Raw genomic sequence first — 25,189 nt, 5'->3', positions numbered from 1 at the left:
TAGTAATATAATAGAATTTAAATAAATGTAAACAAACAAATAAATAAATATATCTCAAGATGGCAAACTCAACATAAATGTATAAACAAAAACTGATTTATTATCAATAAAACAATCCTGAAATACACTGTAACAAGCTCAAACTCACATTTTTCGCAAGATGGTTTTACTGAAATAATTATAATTTTATACTGGATAAAGTATAAATATATTTCGTAGGAAGCAAACATTTTTTTTAAGCATATTCAATATTATATATATAGCAGTGCAGTGTAGAGGTGTTTTCCCAGCAGTGCTGTGAATCATATTTAATCTCTTCAGAGGAAACATTAATCTTCAAATGAGTTTCTCTTCTAATCTTGAATCTAAAGGAGGAGAGGACTGGACAACATTCAGCTGCTGTGTGTGTGTGTGTGTGTGTGTGTGTGTGTGTGTGTGTGTGTGTGTGTGTGTGTGTGTCTGTGTCTGTGTCTGTGTGTGTGTGTGTGTGTGTGTGTGTGTGTGCGTGTGCGTGTGTGTGTGTGTCTGTGTCTGTGTGTGTGTGTGTGTGTGCGTGTGCTTGGTTCAGGTTTCCACCTCTCTGTGAGCAGAACTTGAACAACATCAACAAAAATAAAAAAATAAAATAAACTTTTTTTGTCGCTTGAAATTACTTTCATCAACTAAAATAAAAATGTAATATAAAAAGACCACTTATTGTAATAATAACTAACTCTAAATTAACTAAAACTAATTTTAAAAAAACAATTATAGAGCTATTTAAAATAACAATAATAATACAATTAATTATAAAAATTACACACAAAAAAATTACAAAAATTTAAATGCAAACAATATATAAAAAAAATAATAAAGTTTTGGCGTTCCACAGACTTCTGTAGATCATAGACCCCTTTTGTTTTCTGTAAAAAAAAGTCCCAAGATGTACACAGCATACAAAAGAAACTAGTAAATAAACATAAATTAGTAGTCACAGAATCAGAATATGTGATAAACCATTATGATTCCTAGTGATGATTTTAATAAAAACTGTAACAGTTTATCAGTTTTACTAAATTAACACGTGTGCTGTTGACGGTCTGCAACATCATGAACAAAAATCTCCACCAGGAGAAATATGACAAGCTTGCAAGAAATATAAAACCATGAAAAATGATCAACAGACCAAAGATAAACTGGTGGGAGAGAGAGAACAAAGGTCAGTTTCACACTCTATCAGGTCTAGCTCCATCGGGAGGCCCAGTTCTATAAACAGCTCCAACTCTGTCAGGAGGCTCAGCTCCATCAAGAGGCCTACTACGTCAGGAGGTTTGACTCTGTCAAGAGGCCTACGTCTGTCAGGTCTAGCTCCATCAGAAGGCTCGGCTACATCTGGAAACCTGACTCTATCAGGAGGCCCAACTCCACAGTAGGAACATTTCCGTGAGGTCTAGCTCCACCAGGAGGCCCAGCTCCATCAGAAGACCCATCTATGATAGTGAAAGTGAAAGCCGTGACATTTGCCAAGTATGGTAACCCATTTAACCCATCCAAGTGAACACACACACAGCAGTGAGAAGTGAACACACAGTGAACACACACCCGTAGCAGTGGGCAGCTATATATCCAGGATCTGGGGAGCAACTATTAGGTCTAGCTCCATCAGGAGGCCCAGCTCCATCAGGAAGCCCAACTCTATAAAGTCTAGCTCCATCAGGAGGCCCATCTCTATAAAGTCTAGCTCCCTCAGGAAGCCCAACTCTATAAAGTCTAGCTCCATCAGGAGGCCCATCTCTATAAAGTCTAGCTCCATCAGGAAGCCCAACTCTATAAAGTCTAGCTCCATCAGGAGGCCCATCTCTATAAAGTCTAGCTCCCTCAGGAAGCCCAACTCTATAAAGTCTAGCTCCATCAGGAGGCACATCTCTATAAAGTCTAGCTCCATCAGGAGGCCCATCTCTATAAAGTCTAGCTCCATCAGGAAGCCCAACTCTATAAAGTCTAGCTCCATCAGGAGGCTCGGCTACATCTGGAAACCCGACTTTATTAGGAGGCCCAACTCCACAGTAGGCCAATTTCAGTGAGGTCTAGCTCCATTAGGAGGCCCAGCTCCATAACTGTCTCTGAGCACAGACTACAGGAGGCCTGTGTCTGTCAGGAGATGCTCCTCTGTGATCAGGGCCTCTTCCTCCAGACGACTCTGTGATGGAAACTCTGACCCCAGAGCATGATGGGAAAGTGCTGGCATGTCTGGCCTGAAGCCTGTTCACAGAGACACCTCACTTTTCACCCGCACCGGCGATGTGGAACGAACAGAGAGGAAAACAGATGAGGAGACGCCAGAGAACGTGTGTGTGGCTGTAAACAATTAAATCAAGCAGAGATATTCCTCAGACTACAGACAGAAACACCAACAAACTCAACTACTGACCCAGAGCTCAACCAGAGCACACTGAATCACACTGAATCACACTGAATCACACCGGAGGAGCCCACATCTAGAGATTCATGCACACTTTCACCAATGTTTCCATTCAATGCTAATATAATGCTTTGAAATTGATTGTAGCTAATACAGTATTAAAGCAATGACCTTGTTTTATTACGTTAACTGTATTAGATTTTTTTTTAAACTAATGAATCAGCAAATAAAGAATAAAAAACATGAAGCAATTAAATTTAAAAGTATTTAAAAACAACTTAATCGCAATAACTTTTTTTTATGAATACATTTTTCATTTGAAAAAAGAAGAAGCAATGCCATGATTTTACGATATTAATTTAAATATGATCAAATGTATTCATATTTGTAATAATAATACAAATTATGAATTAAAAACAGAAAGCAATTGAATTATTATAATTTAATATTTTACAAATTATCCTGTGTGGTTGCTAGGGTGGTCTGGGAGGTTGCACGGTTGCTGGTGTTCTATTAAATAACTAAAAAAAGTTTTTTTGTTTTTTTGATAATGTCAAATTTGCATATATAAAATATTGTATGATTAAAATGATTTTTAAATTGGCATAAAATAAATAATTACTAAAAAATAAATAATTTCTAAACATAAAATAATAATCATTTTATACGTAGCCACAATTTATATTTGTCTACAAAAATAATGTTCAGGCATTTAATCATAAGCATTTAGATCAAATAAATAAATAAATAATTTTACCATGTCCACAGTTGAAATGTTACTGCAAACATGATGCAAATAAGAAACACAATTGGTCAAAATAACACTTCAATTAAAAAAACAGAAACCCTAAACTAACACTAAAATCTAATATTTAAACAAAAAGTGCTTCTGTGTAATTAGATTTTGAAATGAAGATAATATATTAATAAAGACATTAGAAATCAGTTTGAATAAATGGCTCCTAAACTGTGTGAAGGTATCTGGATCATCGTCCTACACAAACACACACAGCGGGACTCTCTCTCTGTCCGTCTGAAGAGTTCAGGAGCGGCGCTCTCTCACAGACAACTACAACAAACACCAAACCAGAGCGTCAACCTGAAACTCACTCGGGTTTAGCAAAAACACAATCCTTAAAGCAACAGCCCACCTAAAAAATGAACATTTGTTGAAAATGTGTTCACCCTCAGGCCATCCAAGATGTAGAGGAGTTTGTTTCTTCATCAGATTTGGAGAAATGTAGCACTGCATCAGTGTCTCTCCAATGGAAGTGAATGGGTGCCGTCAGAACGAGAGTCCAAACAGCTGATAAAAACATCAAAAGCAAGCCAGTCCATCACTTAACAGCTTGTGAAGATGAGTTTTTAACTTCAAACTGCACTGTTTCACTGGAGGAGTGTTATTATGGATTATAGACTCTATGTGTTTTAGTTAAAAACATCTTAATGCTGGATTTGTTTCATCCTTTGTCTTCTCCAGATGTTAACTGATGGACTGGAGTGCTGTGGATTATGATGATGTTTTTATCAGCTGTTTGGATAAAAAAAAATCCCTTTTTTTTTAATCCTTGTGTATGGAGTGCCACAAGGATCTGTCTTAGGCCTTCTGCTATTTTCAATATACTCAATTTGTCTGTTCCTTCACTTTTTTTCTTCATTTGTTTCATCCTTTGTCTTCTCCAGATGTTCACTGATGGACTGGAGTGCCGTGGATTATTGTGATGTTTTTATCAGCTGTTTGGACTCTCGTTCTGACGGCACCCATTCGCATCCATTGGTGAGCAAGTGATGCAATGCTACATTTCTCCAAATCTGATAAAGAAACAATCTGTTAAATATGTGAGCGGTCATATTCTGAGCGCATGATGACGTGATGCCAACGAATGAATCGGCACAACAACAACAACACAGGCCTGTTGCAATGACAACCTCAGAATGAATCATATTAACACACACGACATGTTCACCCAAAAACAGCAACTCGCTCATCGTTTCCTCGAACAAACAACACTGACTCACTTCATGTGGAGCGAACACAGAGGCTATGAACGTTTGCTTCAAAACCTTTTTTGTGCTCCGGTTAAAAAAAGAAAACAATGACATTCTGGTTCATAATTAATCACAGAATTCATGTTTTGGGATCTACTGCAGCTTTAGGTTCAGGATTGTGGCTTTGATGCAAAACATGTCTGAAATTATATTCATAAAACAAGTGTTTTGTTGCATAAAGGGAAGAATAATACATTTTTCATGACATGAAGGTAGTTTATTTTATGTTTGTATATCTTTCATTCTCACAATTTCATAAACAGTTTCATTATTTCAGTTAATTAGAGATGGTTTTAGATTCCGTACATTTAATGTAATCATTAAAATTGCATAAAAAAAATACTAAAAAACAAAAAAAAGAACCCAGAATAATTAAAATGAAAAACATGATATTGGCAAAAAAATAAAACATTTCATATAGTCTTAAAAATGTATTTTTTTTTATTATTATTTTTTTTAACATTTAATATATTGTTGCTAAATTGTACAATTTTAATGATTGAAATAATTAAGTTTAAAAATGTATCTCACCATTAAATTGGAATCCAGAAAAAAATCATTTTTAGGGCCCTAAAAATTAAAATTTTGCTACACTTTTAATAAATTGTTGATTTATTGCATTTATTTATTTATTTTTTCAATTAATTAGACGTGATTTTTATATTACTTACATTCAATTTAACCATCAAAACAGAAAATGAACAGAAAAAAACAAGTGAATCGAGAAATATTTAAATGGAAAAAGATTAATTCGGGAAACAATAAAATGGATTTCATAGTGTTGTATTATTGTAGAATTTTTTTTATAAATTACAAAAAAAAACTTGATTAGAAATGATTTTTTATGATTAAAATCAAACTAAAATGTAATCCAGTGTAATTTTTTACTTTTAAATGACATTAACCGTTTATTGATCAAGGATGCTTTAAATTGATCAAAAGTGACAGTGAAGATATGAATAAAGTTAAAAAGGATTTGTATTTCAAATAAATGCTGTCCTTTTGAACTTTCTATTCATCTGTGAATCCTGAACAATAAAATGTATCACCAAAAACATTGTCCAGCACAACTTAACACTGTTAATTATCAGAAATGCTCCATATTATTCTGATTTCTGAAGATCATGTGACACTGAAGACTGGAGTAATGATGCATCACAGAAATACATTACATTAAACTATATTTTCTCTAAAGTGCAGTTTCCCGAGACGTCGACAGGAAGTTTCTTATGCAACAGGATCTGCAGCATCTGTAAAAGATTACTGCATTAATATCCAGATCCCGGACAGACGTGTCCTCACAGGAACGGCATGCAGAGGTGCAGCGTGGGACACAGGTGCATGCTGGGATACCGAGCCCACGGCCAATCAGACGAGCTGCTGGAGAAACGACTGGACGACAGCAGCAGCGGAGACCAATGTTTCTGTCGTTATCATTCTTGAAGAAAACAGCCGTCTTCATCAGTTTCTCACAGACACACAAGAGCTCATGGACTCAACGCAGACAGCAGATTGAACTCTGACCCACAACATTTCTGAAAAAATGATGAGTTTTTCCAAGCAACACGCTTTTATACTTCAGCAGATCTTTGGGAAAAAATAATGGAAATATTTAAGGATGACACATAACAAAAACAGAAATACAACAAAAATTATAATAATAATAATGATGATAATAATAATAATAATTAAATTATAGAAAAAAGTTTATATAAACATAAAATAGTATAAAATAATATGAATAATACTTTTATTAATAAAATTACAAAAATAAGTTTATTTTATATATATATATATAATACATATAATTGTTTTATATAATAATGTATTATTGAAATTAAGTTTATAATTATTTAAAAACATAAATAATGTATTATAATAATATTTAAATACTAATATAAAACATTATAAATAATAATTCATTATAAAAAAAACACATGTAAAAATTAATAATTTCAATAAATGTTAAAATAATTCTACATTATAAAACTATTATCACATAAAGAAATAAATAGTAATAATTTATTTAATGTTTATTATATACCCATTATGTATATAACATTTAAAAATTTATTAGTAAAATGTTAATAATTTTACCTCGTATAAAAATCAACAATAGTTTATTATAAAATTTTACATTATAAAATAGTTATAATTATTATTTTAAATAATAAAATGTAATTAGTTTAACACTGTAACATAATAATAATTTAATTACATTATACAATAATTTAACATTATAAAATAATAACAATTTAATTAAAGAATGTTTCATGAAATAATATATTACAAATATTACATTATAAAATTGTACATGAAATAAGAGTTATTAAATAAAACAATCCAATCAGTTCTGTAATAAGCTATCAGAAACCTGAAACTAACCAGTTAAATCACTCAATCCTAATCAAGTCAATCTAGCAATGATGGACTTCTGTTTGACTCTGAACCTTAAGGTGGAATACGAGAAAGTGCTTTAGCATCCAAAATATGACACACTTCACCTTTCAGAGCATCGCGTGTGCACATCAGGTGATGTCATCGACCCGATCCGGAGCACAGAGGTCACCGGGAAGCAATGACGTCAGCTGATCACATACACACATGCCACAGGCAACATGTGTGTTCTGTTTACGGACGCTGATGAAGCGGTGATGTCATGCACAGGCCATGTGCTGCAGTCATAACTCAGAGACGCTCCTCGGACACACACACACACACACACACCTGCAGGTCTCGTCTCAGATGTTTCTCCCCATGTGATGTGTCCACGAGAAAGATTTGGATTCATTTCTCAAAATTCAGCTAATTTGCAGATTAAGTGCTAAATGTAACCATTGTAGAGTCGAAGTGTATAATTTTGTGTGTGTGTGTTGCTTTGCCAGTTTACTCAAGAAGAGTCACAAGAACTTGATCCAGTGCTCGACCACAATTTATACAGCACTGTCAATTTAGCCCCACCCACAATTCTACAGCACTGTGTGTTTAGCCCCGCCTATGATTCTACAGCACTGTGTGTTTAGCCCCGCCTACGATTCAGAACTGTCTGTTTAGCCCCGCCTATGATTCTACAGCACTGTGTGTTTAGCCCCGCCTACAATTGAGAACTGTCTGTTTAACCCCACCTATGATTCTACAGCACTGTGTGTTTAGCCCCGCCTATGATTCTACAGCACTGTGTGTTTAGCCCCGCCTACGATTCTACAGCACTGTGTGTTTAGCCCCGCCTATGATTCTACAGCACTGTGTGTTTAGCCCCGCCTACGATTCAGAACTGTCTGTTTAGCCCCGCCTATGATTCTACAGCACTGTGTGTTTAGCCCCGCCTACGATTCAGAACTGTCTGTTTAGCCCCGCCTATGATTCTACAGCACTGTGTGTTTAGCCCCGCCTACGATTCAGAACTGTCTGTTTAGCCCCGCCTATGATTCTACAGCACTGTGTGTTTAGCCCCGCCTACGATTCTACAGCACTGTGTGTTTAGCCCCGCCTATGATTCTACAGCACTGTGTGTTTAGCCCCGCCTATGATTCAGAACTGTCTGTTTAGCCCCGCCTATGATTCTACAGCACTGTGTGTTTAGCCCCGCCTACAATTGAGAACTGTCTGTTTAGCCCCGCCTATGATTCTACAGCACTGTGTGTTTAGCCCCGCCTATGATTCTACAGCACTGTGTGTTTAGCCCCGCCTACGATTCTACAGCACTGTCTGTTTAGCCCCGCCTACAATTGAGAACTGTCTGTTTAGCCCCGCCTATGATTCTACAGCACTGTGTGTTTAGCCCCGCCTACGATTCAGAACTGTCTGTTTAGCCCCGCCTATGATTCTACAGCACTGTGTGTTTAGCCTCGCCTACGATTCAGAACTGTCTGTTTAGCCCCGCCTATGATTCTACAGCACTGTGTGTTTAGCCCCGCCTACGATTCAGAACTGTCTGTTTAGCCCCGCCTATGATTCTACAGCACTGTGTGTTTAGCCCCGCCTACGATTCTACAGCACTGTGTGTTTAGCCCCGCCTACGATTCAGAACTGTCTGTTTAGCCCCGCCTATGATTCTACAGCACTGTGTGTTTAGCCCCGCCTACGATTCAGAACTGTCTGTTTAGCCCCGCCTACGATTCTACAGCACTGTGTGTTTAGCCCCGCCTACGATTCTACAGCACTGTGTGTTTAGCCCCGCCTACGATTCTACAGCACTGTGTGTTTAGCCCACTGATCTATATATATAACTGGATCGCTCATCGCGTTCTAAACTGCCAACAGGTAGTGAAGCCACCGGAAGTGTTCGATCCGCCATCTTACTAATCCCTACCAGCAGAGAGCACCATTGAGTTACATTCAAACTGCTGTCCTAAAATAACTCGATTAAAAGCTGATCAGTCAAACGGGACTCGTTTTTATGTTATGTGTAATAAAGTAATGTTTACTTCAGATGTTATCTGCAGTGTTTACGGTCTTTTGGGGCAGGATAAGCAATATATTTAAATCTTGTAGGTGGGTGTGTCTGCTGCGCGCTGACGACACAGGTAACTGATCAAACACAAAAATGGTTTATTTCTTTATGAACAAATTTATTTAGGAATTATTTAACGAACGTATTAGTATCATAAATGGATTTTAATATATCACAATTGATTATACAATTATGTTGTTAATATTTCTCTATAATGAAATAAATAAAAAAATATTTACTATCTGGGAAATAAAGCTTTGTATTTATTTCTTAAATCCGTATTGTAGAATTCAGTTATTTCTCTGAGTAAATTCAGATTTCAGAATGAGTAGTTTGTAGTTTGTTATTTATTTTGAGGTCGTGTCCGTCTGATGTTTATCATGTTCATGATGCTCACTACTGTAATTAACGTAGCTTTTTAATAAGTAGGGGAAATTCCCGACATTTAAAAAATAACCGTTTACATGCCTAGGGTGTTCGCATTGTAATAATATACAGTGATACTTCATATTTATAAACACTGACTTGTTAGGTGATGTTTTCTCATTAAAATCATACAAATTCCTATTAATTCAATGGAACTTTTTCGCACACTAGGGATAACCAATATGGCGGCGCGGTGGCTTCACTTTAATGACGTCATGAGCAATCCAGTTCTATATTATAGATCAGTGGTTTAGCCCCGCCTATGATTCTACAGCACTGTGTGTTTAGCCCCGCCTATGATTCTACAGCACTGTGTGTTTAGCCCCGCCTATGATTCTACAGCACTGTGTGTTTAGCCCCGCCTACGATTCTACAGCACTGTCTGTTTAGCCCCGCCTACGATTCTACAGCACTGTGTGTTTAGCCCCGCCTATGATTCTACAGCACCGTGTGTTTAGCCCCTCCTAAGATTCTACAGCACTGTCTGTTTAGCCCCGCCTATGATTCTACAGCACTGTCTGTTTAGCCCCGCCTATGAATCTACAGCACTGTGTCTTTAGCCCCGCCTACGATTCTACAGCACTGTGTGTTTAGCCCCGCCTACGATTCTACAGCACTGTCTGTTTAGCCCCGCCTACGATTCTACAGCACTGTGTGTTTAGCCCCTCCTAAGATTCTACAGCACTGTCTGTTTAGCCCCGCCTACGATTCTACAGCACTGTGTGTTTAGCCCCGCCTAAGATTCTACAGCACTGTCTGTTTAGCCCCGCCTACGATTCTACAGCACTGTGTGTTTAGCCCCGCCTACGATTCTACAGCACTGTGTGTTTAGCCCCGCCTAAGATTCTACAGCACTGTCTGTTTAGCCCCGCCTACGGTTCTACAGCACTGTCTGTTTAGCCCCGCCTAAGATTCTACAGCACTGTCTGTTTAGCCCCGCCTATGAATCTACAGCACTGTGTCTTTAGCCCCGCCTACGATTCTACAGCACTGTGTGTTTAGCCCCGCCTACGATTCTACAGCACTGTCTGTTTAGCCCCACCTACGATTCTACAGCACTGTGTGTTTAGCCCCTCCTAAGATTCTACAGCACTGTCTGTTTAGCCCCGCCTACGATTCTACAGCACTGTGTGTTTAGCCCCGCCTAAGATTCTACAGCACTGTGTGTTTAGCCCCGCCTAAGATTCTACAGCACTGTGTGTTTAGCCCCGCCTACGATTCTACAGCACTGTGTGTTTAGCCCCGCCTAAGATTCTACAGTACTGTCTGTTTAGCCCCGCCTACGGTTCTACAGCACTGTCTGTTTAGCCCCGCCTAAGATTCTACAGCACTGTCTGTTTAGCCCCTCCTAAGATTCTACAGCACTGTCTGTTTAGCCCCGCCTATGATTCTACAGCACTGTCTGTTTAGCCCCGCCTATGAATCTACAGAACTGTGTCTTTAGCCCCGCCTACGATTCTACAGCACTGTCTGTTTAGCCCCGCCTAAGATTCTACAGCACTGTCTGTTTAGCCCCGCCTACGATTCTACAGCACTGTGTCTTTAGCCCCGCCTATGATTCTACAGCACTGTGTGTTTAGCCCCGCCTACGATTCTACAGCACTGTCTGTTTAGCCCCGCCTACGATTCTACAGCACTGTGTGTTTAGCCCCTCCTAAGATTCTACAGCACTGTCTGTTTAGCCCCGCCTACGATTCTACAGCACTGTGTGTTTAGCCCCGCCTAAGATTCTACAGCACTGTCTGTTTAGCCCCGCCTACAATTCTACAACACTGTGTGTTTAGCCCCGACTACGATTCTACAGCACTGTGTGTTTAGCCCCGCCTAAGATTCTACAGCACTGTCTGTTTAGCCCCGCCTACAATTCTACAGCACTGTCTGTTTAGCCCCGCCTACAATTCTACAACACTGTGTGTTTAGCCCCGCCTAAGATTCTACAGCACTGTCTGTTTAGCCCCGCCTAAGATTCTACAGCACTGTCTGTTTAGCCCCGCCTAAGATTCTACAGCACTGTCTGTTTAGCCCCGCCTACGATTCTACAGCACTGTGTCTTTAGCCCCGCCTACGATTCTACAGCACTGTCTGTTTAGCCCCGCCTACGGTTCTACAGCACTGTGTGTTTAGCCCCGCCTACGATTCTACAGCACTGTGTGTTTAGCCCCGCCTACGGTTCTACAGCACTGTGTGTTTAGCCCCGCCTACGATTCTACAGCACTGTGTGTTTAGCCCCGCCTACGATTCTACAGCACTGCCTGTTTAGCCCCGCCTACGATTCTACAGCACTGTGTGTTTAGCCCCGCCTATGATTATGGCACTGCCTGTTTAGCCCCGCTTACAATTCTACGGCACTGTGTGTTTAGCCCCGCCTACAATTCTACGGCACTGTCTACTCAGAAACCAAATGATAAAGATAGTCCAAAAATAACAAGATGCAAGCTTCCTTCCTTATGATCCCAACATTAGGAAAGAGTGGATGAACTTAACTTTTAATGAAGTTCCAGACCGCGTTAGAACTCTTCTTTTGTCTTTTGTTCACTTAATTTCACCATGGATTCATTTACAAACAAGGCTTAATTTGATGCAGGATTTTCAAAAAGATTGAAACTGGATGCTGTGCAACTATATTGGACCCAACAGTATCACATGGTCACATCACTATTGCTTTGTCTGTTAAACAGATTGTTTGATATGAGTATTTATGCGTTTTAGATCTCAATTACTGCAATGTCCATCTGTGAAGGGTGTAGGCTGGCAAACATACACAAGTGTTAGCTAACCACAGCACTGGGTGTTTACTACTCCATTCAGACAGAGCGTTCTGATGAAGCTTTAAAACAGGACAGAAAATAGCCCATTACTTCTAAATGATGATGTTTTTGATGTAAGAATCTGGATATCATCATAAGTGGACCAAAATTGTGCTTTAAATAATACATTTAAAGCAATGTTACACTGATATAACAGTTTTATTGCCGATTAAAAAAATGATCCAATTCGTGATTCAAAAATCACAATATGATCTGTTTTGTGATCTGTTGATCCCGTAGCTGTTACCTTGGCTTCATTAGGCTTTACATGGATAAATAAACGGCAAGTCCCTCAATGAGTGATTCCTTGAATCATTCATTCAAACAATTCATTCAAAACTGTTCGTTCATGACTGTTTTCATGAATGGATCATTGACTCATTCAGGATTCATTCAAAACAGATTCATTCAGGAAGGAAACACAGCACTGTTGCTGTGAGACGCACTTAATGTTCTGTTACGGCTTAGTTTAGAGCTAATTTAGCTCAAAACAGAAAAAAATGACAATATTGTGTTGAAAATGTGACTCACTCATAATGTCTTTTTTGTTTCTGTATTCTTGCACACACCGAGAAACATACATACAAACACACACACACACAAAACTAAACTTGATGAACTTTAGACCAAAAAACGACACTGACATTTGTGACTTAGCTAATATATGTCATGGCCCATCTACAGCCTACAAATAAAAGAAGACTTGTTGAATTACTGCTGCATTAAAGCAAATTTATGAATATCTATTCAGTTATAATCTCAAAGTATAACAGCATACACACACACACACACAGAAACAGTATGAAAGGTAAATTTGTGGCTAGAGTCCATCATGCACGTGAGAAACACGCCACAGGACACATGTCTGTGTGTGTGTGTGTGTGTGTGTGTGTGTGTGCGGTCAGAACCGCAGGCTCAGCAATAAAAGAAACAGACAAACCTGGAAAATCCATGTTACTGCATCAGTTTTCTTTGGCTTGGAGTTTGTTTCTGTTTATTAAAGGGAAAGTTCCCTGAAAATTAACACTGTCATCATTTACTCAAGTTTCTTTCTTCACCGATATTTTGAAGATCACTGAGATTCAAACAACATACAGATCTGGATAAAAAAAAAAAAAAAAACAACAACAACCGACTTCTACTAAGAGCGTGTGTGTATGTGTGTGTGTGTGTGAAAAATGCAAATATATATATATATATGTGTGTGTGTGTGTGTGTGTATGTGTGTGTAAATATAGTAGTAAAATGAGAATCACATTTGTTATTAATATTTTTATTTGATTTATTATATGTATATATGGTATTAATAATAATAATAATAACAACAACATGTGTATGCATATGTAGATAATTATCATTTTTATAGTATTATTATAAAAAAATATGAATGTTTATATTAAAATTATTTTTTTAAATACAACAATAATACAATTATATTAATTATTATTTAAAAATTATGTATTTTTAATAATAAGTATATATTTGTAATTTTAATATATAAACAATCAAATAAAAACAAACAAATAATTCTAACGACGTGAGGGTGAGAAAATGATGACAGAATTATCCTTTTGGAGGATGTTTTAAGCAGCATTACAGTATATTTAATTAAACTGCTGAGTGAGACTACTACAGGGAACTAAACATGCGAGTAGACACACACACACACACACACACACACACACACACGCTCCTGGGAAGCAGAGTGAAGTTGGGATGTAAATCAGGGAAAACACGTGCCGGTGGGTTTGGATCCAGTCGAGTGTGTGTCCAACAGCGCAGGAGAAAAATAACCTGTATTCACAGCATGAGGGAGAAACACACACATGTGGTGTCAATCAGACTGACTAAAGTGTAATCCGGCCCGGAGAACACGGATCCACGCGTGTGTGACGACACGTGAGCGTAGGAGCTGAGATTGAATTCATTTACACCCTAAACTACAGCGCTGAGACCAGTGGGTGAACCATACAACCACCCGCACTGCTAACTAGACTAAGCTACTACAGCTAACTAAACAGCTAACTAGAGGAATTCATGACTGTGAATCTGCCGTTTCTGTAGGACCGACGAACCAAAACAGACAGAGAATATCACCATTACTGCTTTTATATCTACAGCACTAATTTATACATATAGAAATAACTAAACAACTCAATTTTTGTATCTATTGATATTTTATACGATAAGCGAGAGCAATAGCGCTATCGCAGAAGTGCTGCTATTGTCCTGAATATCACACATTTAAATATTATTTTATACAACAGTTCAGTAAAGCCGATATTGTGTTATATTTTAATGTGTTTTTGCCTAATTTTGCGAAGAATAACGGACCTTTAAAGCCATAGCAGAACTGTAGTGCGTCTTCGAGCAGCACAGTGGTGTTTTCTGAGTAAATCTGCGTTTTTGAATGAATCAGGTGAATCAATGACTCAAAGCACATTCGTAAAAAGAGCCATTTACTTCATTCCTGAAGGCATAAAAGAAGGTATCTTGAAGACTGTTGGTACAACGCTGTATTGGTAAACAACGAGTTAAAAAAAACTGCATCAACAATGTCAGCAAACAGCAAAACAACGACATTTATTCAAACTGCAGTGCATGCTGGGAGCTCACAGACTCTTAACACATCAGCAACAACGCTGACACAAGTATAAACAATTTCTGACTAATTGAAGTAAATTGTGGTAAAATTGCACTAAAACAACCAAATTTCTCAGCAAATAATTAAAACTATTAAACATCTCATAAACATCTGAACCTGAATAATTTATTTTATTGCAGCCAATAATCAGACGACTGATGCACAAACTGGATAAAATGTAGTTGCTTTTTCCACTGGAGCAGTTTCCCACACTCTCACACAAATTCTTCATGTGTCCGTGTGAGACGGGAAAGACTTGGCCTTGCAGAGAGCACACACACACACACACACACACACACACACACACACACCTCTGGGTTCAATTGCACACAGTGAAGCTTCAAAGCAAACAAACGATTCTTGTGTGAGACCTCTGAGGGGCTCATTAGCATTTTAATTATTATAAAGTTTATACCAAAAATATTAAATTGTCACAGAATAAGTGATGAATTGAAACGAGTGACAGAATTGTCCTGCATTTAATAAACAAACTTCCTCAAATCATTTTCTGCTTGTGCCAGACGCTCCCGAATCCAGAGCAAACCAATCCGGCTTTGGACTGCGGATCAGGAATGTGGCAGCATCACGGGAACACTGGGAATGTCAGACTGACCCCGGATCAGCTTTTCACACCGGTGTGGAAGTGGCTCACTTCCGGAGAGGACACACTCGAGCGGCCGACTGAACACTGTCTAGTCAAAACAAAGAGACACACACGGTGTGTGTGCTTCCAACCCAGTGTCAGACTCCTGTGCTGTAATTTACACACACACACACACACACTCTCTCTCTCTCACAATCACACTATCACTCACACACACACTTCTACGTACACACACACATAAACACACACTCTCTCTCTTTCTTTCTCACACAAATACTCACACACACACACACACACACTCTCTCTCTCTCACAATCACACTATCACTCACACACACTCTCACACACACACACACACACACTTCTACGTACACACACAAACACACACTCTTTCTCATTCACACAAACACACACACTTCCACGTAACACATACACACACAAACACACACACTCTCTCTGTCTCTCTCTCACACACACACACAATTACTCACACACACACACACACACACACACACACACATACTCTTCTCTCTCTCTCTCTCTCACAAACACATAATCACTCTCTCTCACACACACACACACATACTTTCTCTCTCTCTCTCTCTCTCTCTCTCTCAAACACACACACACACACTCTCTCTCTCACACACACACACACACACACACACACACACTCTCTCACCAACTCACACAGACACACACTCTCTCTCTCTCTCTCTCTCAAACACACACACACACACAAACACACACTCTCTCTCTCCCTCACACACACACACACACTCTCTCACTAACTCACACAGACACACACACACACACACACACACACTCTCTCTCTCTCAAACACACACACACACACACACACACAAACACACACTCTCTCTCTCCCTCACACACACACACACACACACTCTCTCTCTCACACACACACAAACACACACACACACACACACACACACACATACTCTTCTCTCACTTACTCACACAGACACACACTCTCTCTCTCTCTCTCAAACACACACACACACAAACACACACACTCTCTCTCCCTCACACACACTTATTATCATTATTTAATCATGCTTATTATTATTATTAAATATATTAGACAAAACAACATTACTAGTTATCAGGTGTTTAAGATTATATAATTAAAGATTAATTATCAAATAAAAACGATTATATTGTACAGCAAATACATTTTCTTTTTTATATGTGTCTGTATATTTACTACAAATCATAATTATTATTTAATCATGCTATAAGTGATAAATAAAAACAATAAACAAAACAGCAATATTACTATTTATAAAGGTATTTAATAAAATAAAATATATTGTACAGTAAATTATAATTTAAAAGTGTCTATATATTTTTATTAATAATAGCAAAAAACAACAATTGCTATTAATAATTGCATGTATTAATCATTTATTAATCTATATATCTTTTATTCATTTTTATTTGAGTATTAGTGTACGTTATTTTAATACTGTACATCAAGTTTAACTAAATGAAAATGAGAAATGGTGCCTTGGCAACTACTAGAAAGAAAATAAGCTTAGAGGTTTTATATTATATTTTATTTCACTTCAAGTTTATTTTTAGTCATAGGAAAATGTTTTTGTTTATTAGTTATAGCTTTAACTATAATAATCCTGGGAAAACCAGAGAAACTACATCATCAAAATCATTATTTTTCCTTACGAACGGAGGAATGAGCTCAAATGTAAAACACATCAGGTTTGACTATGAGCAGATGTTCTAGATTCAGTTTATTTACACCAACCACAGATCGGAAAACTCACCTCATTATTATGCTAAATTAATTAAATTAATTCTGTATTATTTAGAATTATTTTCTGTTTGCATTTGAATTACATTTTAGTAATTTTGTTGAGTGTTTTTGTGATTTTTAATAGTTTTTTATGAAAAAAATTAATGAATATTGGAAATAAATATTAGAAATAAAAATACATTTGTTTTATATATTATCATTATTTTGGGGGATTTCTAAAAAAAGACTATAACGTTTTCAGGATTTTTTTTTTTCAGTTTTAGTCATTTCAGTATTAATTTTAGTCATTTTTAGTAAATACAAATTAGAAATAAAATGAGTTTATTTTTGTATTTTTTTTACTTCTTTGAGTTTTTGGATTAAAAAAATATTTGTGGCTATACATTTTTTTCATTAATTTTATTTCGGCTTTAGTCATTTTAGAACTAATTCATTTTATTAAATTAAATTAAAAATAAAATAACTCATGTTTTTATCGTTTATTAGCTTTTGGATTTTTAAATGTCTACATATTTTTTATTATTAATTTAATTTCACTTATTTTAAGTCATTGTAGTACAGATTGTAGTAATTTAAGTAATTTTATTAAAAAGATTTAAGTTTGTTATATTTTATTAGTTTTTTAATGTGTCTACGTGACGTCTATATAGCTTGTCATTCATTTTATTTCAATAATTTTCGTTAATGAAAAATTATGAATCTTGCTTTGGAAACTAAGTTTGTTATACATATGTTTATTTAAAAAGCTAAATATTTTTTCAATAATTTTAGTTAATGATAATAACTCCATTTTTGTTTTTCCAAATATGCTCCACCTAAAAAAAAATACAACAGAGCTACTCAAAAAATCCAGTCCAGCTTAACATCACTTAACATTAGCTTTTTAATGTCAGAAGTACATTTGACTCATTTTATCAGACTCCTGGCAGAATTTCCCATCGTTTCCACATCAAACTTTTTGGAAGAAAAAACTTACAATGAATAGGATTTAGTCCAGCAAGAGCAATCATCTCATCTGTGAGCTTTACTGCACTTTTAGAGCCAAAAAATACATGGTTTCCATTAAACGAGACGTCAAACAACAAATTTCTCGTCAAACATTTTTCTACATTTGATTGATCAGAATTCAGTGTCCTTCTCAATGCATGATCATAAACGTCACACAAAGAAGGAAATTCAGTACTGAAAGTGATCTAACAGCAACAAATGCTCGTAGATTGGATTAAGTAACCTTAAGACAGATGAATATGAATAATGCATTGCCTGTGTGAGATTCTGTATGTTTGGAAATACCAATAATCTGGTCTCATTAGAATAACATTAGAGTTTCCAAAGGAAATCAGTGTAAAACATGAGTTCAGACGTCAGAGATGAGTTTCCAACATACGCAATAAGAAATTGGATAAAGCTGATTGCGAACATTATTGTTGCTCTAACGTTTTTTGTTTGCATTAAGAGCCTAGTTTCAAATACATTTCATGCATTAAGAAAATCAGATTATTAATTTTTCATGCTGATTTACAGTAAATGTAATTCTAAAGAGATTAAACTTAATTTAATGTTTATGCATTTCAGATTTATGCATATTGGACATTTGGAAGAGACACTCTGGAAATAAATGGGATTGCAAGTAGTTGCATAATGCATGTTTTGCATGCAATGCATTAAAAGCAATGAGCAATTTTTGAATATAATTTCAATGTAAAGTGTAATTTCTGCTGCTAAGCAGAGCTGCAAAATTTTCTAAAAACTACAAGCTTGCAGCATAAAGAAGGTTATGCGTTATTGATGTTTCAAGCTGATTTACAATAAATATCATTCAAAAGGAATAATAAAAATGAAAAAAATTATTTCACTTAATTTCAGAACTTGATGCAATGCAGATTATAATTTTTTATCCACATACATCGCAGTTTGGATGGAAAATTGATTGCAAATATTATAGTAGCATGATGCATAATAGTTGTTTTGCATGCATTAAAAGCAACAAGTTGAATTCATAATATTTTCAACACTGCAGTTAAAGACTCAGATAAATGTACTTCATCTTATGAAAGTACTTACTTCCTCTTATTAAAGCACATCTACTAATGTGAGTGATCTCAAAACATTTAATCTTTAAACACTGTATAGCGAATAATGAATACAATGAAGAATAATATAAATCTTTAATATTTCAAAGATACATTGATTGATATTTCAGTAGCGCGGGGTCAGCGGTGGTCAAAGTTAAGTGCTTACTATCGACAGATCTGTCACCACACATCAGTCATGCCACAGTGAGCAGCGAGAGTATGTGTTAAGACCAATCAACACACACACACACACACACACACACACACACACACATATACGCTCTGAGGCAGATGGCGAAAGATATTTAATGTCTCAGCTGTTGTGCATTGCTGCAATCGCAATATGAGTGACTATGGGCGTGAAAGCAACAAGAAACATACTGTGAAAACAAAGAGCGAGTGTGTGTTATATACATGCACTGTCAACTATGTGATCAACCCAATTCTTGTGTTACAGGCATGCAGACTTAAAAAAGAATATGTATGTGGGGCATGTTCTATGCAGCAGTATTCAAATTTACTCTTGGAGCCACATTGAGATCCCATTACCTCTGGAAATGAACAAACTAGGGCCTTAGAAATATAAATACTAGAAGAAAAAGATGTGTAGAACCAAATTGTAAAAGGCTATTAAGATATCTCAAAGACTTCAAAAAAGCTCAAAGTGCTGTTTTCCCCAAATGGTGAATAGCTACATTGACGTACTGTATATAATGCAGCAAAGTTTGCTAAGGTCAATAGATTTTACTTGCAGACCTCTGTGTGAAAATAACATGATGCTGGCATCTTTCTGAAGTCATTTTTATCCACCTGTAATTTGGCTATGAATCTTAGGTGAAAATTGTATTTCACCCCATTCTACAAAATAGTGCATTAATCAGCAAATGGCATTTAATTTAAAACATATACTAAAAGGAAAGTGTCATAAACCAAAATTTTAAAGGTGTAAAGATATCTTTAATTCTTTTTGAGTTACATGCATGCAAACTTAAGGAAAAATGCTCGAAAAGTGCTTTTTCTCCATTTTTGAATGGTCACCCTTGGCATATAATGCAACAAGGATTGCTAAAGTCAACACATTTGACTAACAAACCTACTGTACCAATCTCTGTGTTAATTAACATCATGATGCTGCCATCTTTTCTAAAGTCATTTTACCTCTTTTGTCACCAAAAACAGCTTTTCAGGCCAATGCAGACAGGTTTAGAAACATCTAACTGTGTGCTTCATGCTACGGCATGTGAAGGCTAAAAAATGTTCTGCGAGATTTAAGAGGAATGGACCTTCCATGCATCCCTCATTGTGCCCACCAAAATTTCGGCCAAACTACATTCAGAGACTGCCATGACCTAAATAACTCCATCCAAGAGTCTTTCACAAGGACACAATGTTTGCTTAAAGAAGCGCTGCCAAGCGCTGGCGTGTTGAAGCACAGAGATGTGGCCGCTGTGTTTATTCAGATATACATTTCAGCAAATGCCACAGGCGACGCAATCATTACAGCGAAAGTAGGTCTAACCACTTACGCTCATACAGCTGTCTTATGTAATCTGACGTTTTCTGTGAATTGAACATTTAAAATGACAATTATTTGAGTTTGACCTGAATACCACAGCGATGCAACAAGGCCTGAGTTTCCCCAACATTGCTGCTAAACAAGTCAGGGCACACCTGAGAAAAACAACCACACGTAAAAGCCTAAATGCAATGATTTGCCAATGCACAACTAGTCTGGAATGGACTCGCAGCAGGATGACGCACACGGTGTAATTTACTACTTAGTGTTAGAGGTTTGTAAATAGGGTTTCTTGACTGTGCAAACAGCGTTACCAAACATTTAGACAATAAGACAAGTGCAGCTGATCTTAAAGCTTTCACTGAGAGAGAAAAAAAACCAAGCTGACCAAAACCATTAGAGGAACAACTCTGCACAGTCACATGGGCCTGAAGCCATCAAATGCACACCTGTACAAGAATGAGATCAGAAAGTGAACACATTTGATGCACACTCTCAGACAAAACCAAATTCATTCTGATGTTAATGAAACCATGACCAACGTTCATCCAGTAAAACACTGAAACATGTCTTCATACAGCAGAATCTACAAACTAGACGGAAACTATAAATGTGCATTCAGAGGTAAGTAAATAATGCATTATTGAGATCACAAAAACAAACCGGTGTGGAGCAAAGTAGTTTGAGTAAATATTGATGCAGGCGTCTCCATGAAACGACCAAACAAAACACATAACATTCTCCCTCAGTTCATCCAAAACTCCTGGACACGTTTCAAAGACTCTTATTATGGCTAAAATGACCAAACATTACCCAATTAAATGATCTATTGCAACAGGCAACCGTTCCAAATGCATAGCGCATAGCAACACTTTAACAACCAACAGCAACATATTGCAACAGCTTCACAGAGCAGCATATAAAATTGGTTTTACATCACAAAAGGTATGTATGACCTTCAAATCTCTCTACAGGATGCTGCCTAAACACAAATGCATTAATGCACACTTCAGCAAACGTGTGAATCGTGTGAATTAACCCTTTCACGCGCACCAGTCATTATAAGAAAACACCTGTTTGTTTACTGCAAGCAGCTGTTCACAGCACACAATGATTTACCAGCTTAGCATAGTCCTGTAACTTTACCAGAAGGAAATATGATGCATTTTATGAAATAAATGACACAGCTATAAAAATTAATCTAAAATGTTATAGGGTAAAACAAAGTAATCCCGTTGAAAATCACATGCACAAATAACTTTTTGATGTTTAGTCATTTATTGTCTCATCTAACACTAAAAAAGTACTTGATTGAAAACCAATCAGGGTTTGCGTTTCCCAATAGCAACTATGGTTGCACGGTCCATGGAAGTAACGACTATAGTCAGATAACGATGGTTCAGTGATCAGAAGTGGATCATGCTTATATACCAGTCAATGCACAACATACATCAGAGCACAAACCTAAAGCAAGTTACTGAACGGTATGCATGCATTAGTTAGTTCACCCAACCCCCCCCAAAAAAATACAAAAATAAATTCAGTCTATTTAGATCACAAAACACATTGAATAAATATAATGGCAGAAGCTCTAAAATTTTAGAATGTAACGTTATTGATTAAATTATTTATTTTAATGTATTTTTTCAGAATTATATAATGATAGTTAATGGTATTTATTATTATTATCATTACTATTAAGACCATCATATCACTCTGAAAAAATTTTCTTTTTATAGTTAATATTGTGTGCAATAATAATTATTTTTTTATTATATTTACAAATAAAAATCTTTAACAATACTATAGATATATTTTATGTGTGTGTGTGTATTTATCATCTATAAAATATACATGTAGGTATATATATATATATATATATATATATATATATATATATATATATATATATATGTGTGTGTGTGTGTGTGTGTGTGTGTGTGTGTGTGTGTGTGTGTGTGTGAAGAGTTCAGATGCAAAAGCATCCAAGTGCTGTTTGAAATTGCATAGGCCTATATACGTAACGTAAAGTTGATACTGTGCACATTTTAATCAATATGAGAAAGATTCAGCAATTAAAAAACTAAACTAAAACAAAGCACCAATCACTCTTAGCGCAGACAGTGAATGGTGTTGTGGTGCGCATCCCCCGCACTGACAGCGCATGAGAAGCAGTTGTGTTCCGTGTTCTTTACCTCCCTCCTCCTGCTCGGGGCTCCGGGTCTGGGCACGAGCGCCGTGTCTCCGCACACCACCGCCGCGTCCTCCACGAACACGCAGTCCGGCAGCGCGTCGTCCGCGGGCAGCTCCAGCACCTCCAGCCCGAGCCGGTGCTTCAGCACAGACACGTATTCTTCATACTCCTTCTGCACTTTGAGCAGGTCCACCTCCAGACCGCCGCTCCTCAGCGCGTCTCTGGCCAGAGACTCGGGCACCGCGCGCACCACGGCGTGCGTAAAGCAGCCAAACCCAGACATCAGCCCAGCCATCGCTCCACTCCCTCACCGCGACTCTGCGCCTCGTGTTTATTGTGGGACTGTTTGTTTGTTGTTCAATGTTGTGGTTGTGCACGCGCACGGCGTCTCTAGCTCTGAAAGGGCGAGAAGAACAGCGCGCCGATGACGTCACGGACGCGCCCGACGCGACGCGCACCAATGTGATAAGAGATTTCTGATGCTTTATGATGATGTGTTTAAAAACACGGGAACGCTGTTGTGATGCTGTTCTCTAAACCAATGCTTGTTTTGTGGTTGATGTAAGTGTAAATGTTGTCAAAAATACAATCTTACGTTTCCTGATTATGTTTGTGTTATAGATTAGATTCAACTTTAATGTCATTATGCAAAGTACAAGTACAGAGCTAATGAAATGCAGTTCGCATCTAACAAGAAGTGCAGGAATATAGTGTTTTATACACATAAAAGTGTAGAGTAAGTAAAGCTATGATATACAGAATGTACAGTGGAGATGATATATACAGTGTTGAGCAGAGTAAATACAGAATAGAAATAGAAATGCAATGTAGGGATTGTATTTATAGAAATAGTTTACTGTGCTTTGTACAGTAACAATGTTAGACAGATTACAGTGTAATAGTTTGAACAATGTGCAGTTGTATGTTCAATAAAAAAAAACAGTGTGATAAGAGAATCTGAGATTTGTTTCTTTTAAAGCAATTTAAATAAAATAAGTTTACATCATTACATATTTGTATAGCTATCTTATTTATTTTTGCGATGTTTGTAATCAATGAAGTCATGATATTAATCGTCTAGAAAAGAAAAAGTATCGAATGCAACGTTACACATCTTACGTCATTATTATTTAGTTATTATAAATAAAAAATATAACATTTTACTTCAAATTTGTGTGTGTGTGTGTGTCTAACAAGACTTTATTCTCATCTATTTTTTATCTCTGTGTTGTTTTCTACTGGAAGATTCTGGCATAAAAAAAATCCTCGTATGTCAATAAAGCTCTTTCTAACTTATATAAAAAAGAAATTGTTTATGCAAGTATATTAAGAGGTTCTGTGACTTTGAATGAGTTTCAAATTCTATTTTACATTTGTTTATTTCTAATTATTATCCTTCACATTTCTCACTTTTAATTTGATTTGAAAAAAGTGAGTAAATATCCAAACAATAAATAAAAAATAAGTTACATTAGATAAAGTATGTTTTTTAGAGGCACATTAAACTGTGCCATTTATTGACTATCAATCATTGATTATGCTGAAAACTAAATATCAATAAAAACTGGTCTGACTGATATGTCTGATCAAAATGAATGAAGATTTGATATCAAAGCACTTTTTTAATCTATGATGCTTGGAAATTACATTGATTCTTCACCAGTGTTGCATGAAGATGTTCAGTTTTAAACCTCACAGTGAATGAGCGTTTCCACTGCGTTCTCTCGAAACGTTCTTGTGTTTTACAGCAGTGGTTTGGGGTTTACAGTATAAGGTCTGTGGTTTAAATGACTTGAAGAGTCATATGATACAGTCATAGCTCAAATATGAATTCTGAAGCCGCTGTGTGATTTCTTAAACATAAGTTGCTAAATAAGGACCACAAGGATGTGCTTCAAACACTGTAGTCCTTATAGAGGAAATTCCTGAGGGATCCCATGGAGAACTAACAGACTGACGTCACGACAGAACAGCTTTCAATCATTAGTGTCACGTCTATAGCAGCTGACACACTGCCATCCACGAAACCATCAGACCTTTCAGATATACACTGCACATACAATACAACATAACCAGGAAACATACATAAAACAGCCTACACTCTTAATAATGGAGGCTCTTTATGGACATTGATGGTTCCATAAAGATACCTCGACATCCACAGAACCTATGTTCTGTTCATTAATAAAAAGAAAATGGATCTTTTAGTTGAATGTTATCAACGTA

The 25,189-nt window shown here is 36.7% G+C and overlaps 1 protein-coding gene across 2 annotated transcripts in view; it reads right to left on the bottom strand.

Moving 5' to 3' along the window:
* Positions 1 to 23,403, bottom strand: part of LOC128011802 (N(G),N(G)-dimethylarginine dimethylaminohydrolase 1) — a 46,930-nt gene extending 23,527 nt beyond the window's left edge. Inside the window, exon 1 of one of the 2 annotated variants that reach the window (XM_052594525.1) lies at positions 22,965 to 23,403. In XM_052594525.1, coding sequence (XP_052450485.1) covers positions 22,965 to 23,258 — 294 coding nt within the window. In that variant the 5' untranslated portion in view covers positions 23,259 to 23,403. The remainder of the gene's footprint in view (positions 1 to 22,964) is intronic. The other variant, XM_052594524.1, reaches the window with a different exon arrangement.
* Positions 23,404 to 25,189: the final 1,786 nt, after the last annotated feature.

Source organism: Carassius gibelio, chromosome B23 (genome assembly GCF_023724105.1).
Source record: "Carassius gibelio isolate Cgi1373 ecotype wild population from Czech Republic chromosome B23, carGib1.2-hapl.c, whole genome shotgun sequence".
Lineage (NCBI taxonomy): Eukaryota > Metazoa > Chordata > Actinopteri > Cypriniformes > Cyprinidae > Carassius > Carassius gibelio.
The sequence above is the reverse complement of the archived record's forward strand: the minus strand, read 5'-3'. Positions and strand labels throughout refer to the sequence as shown.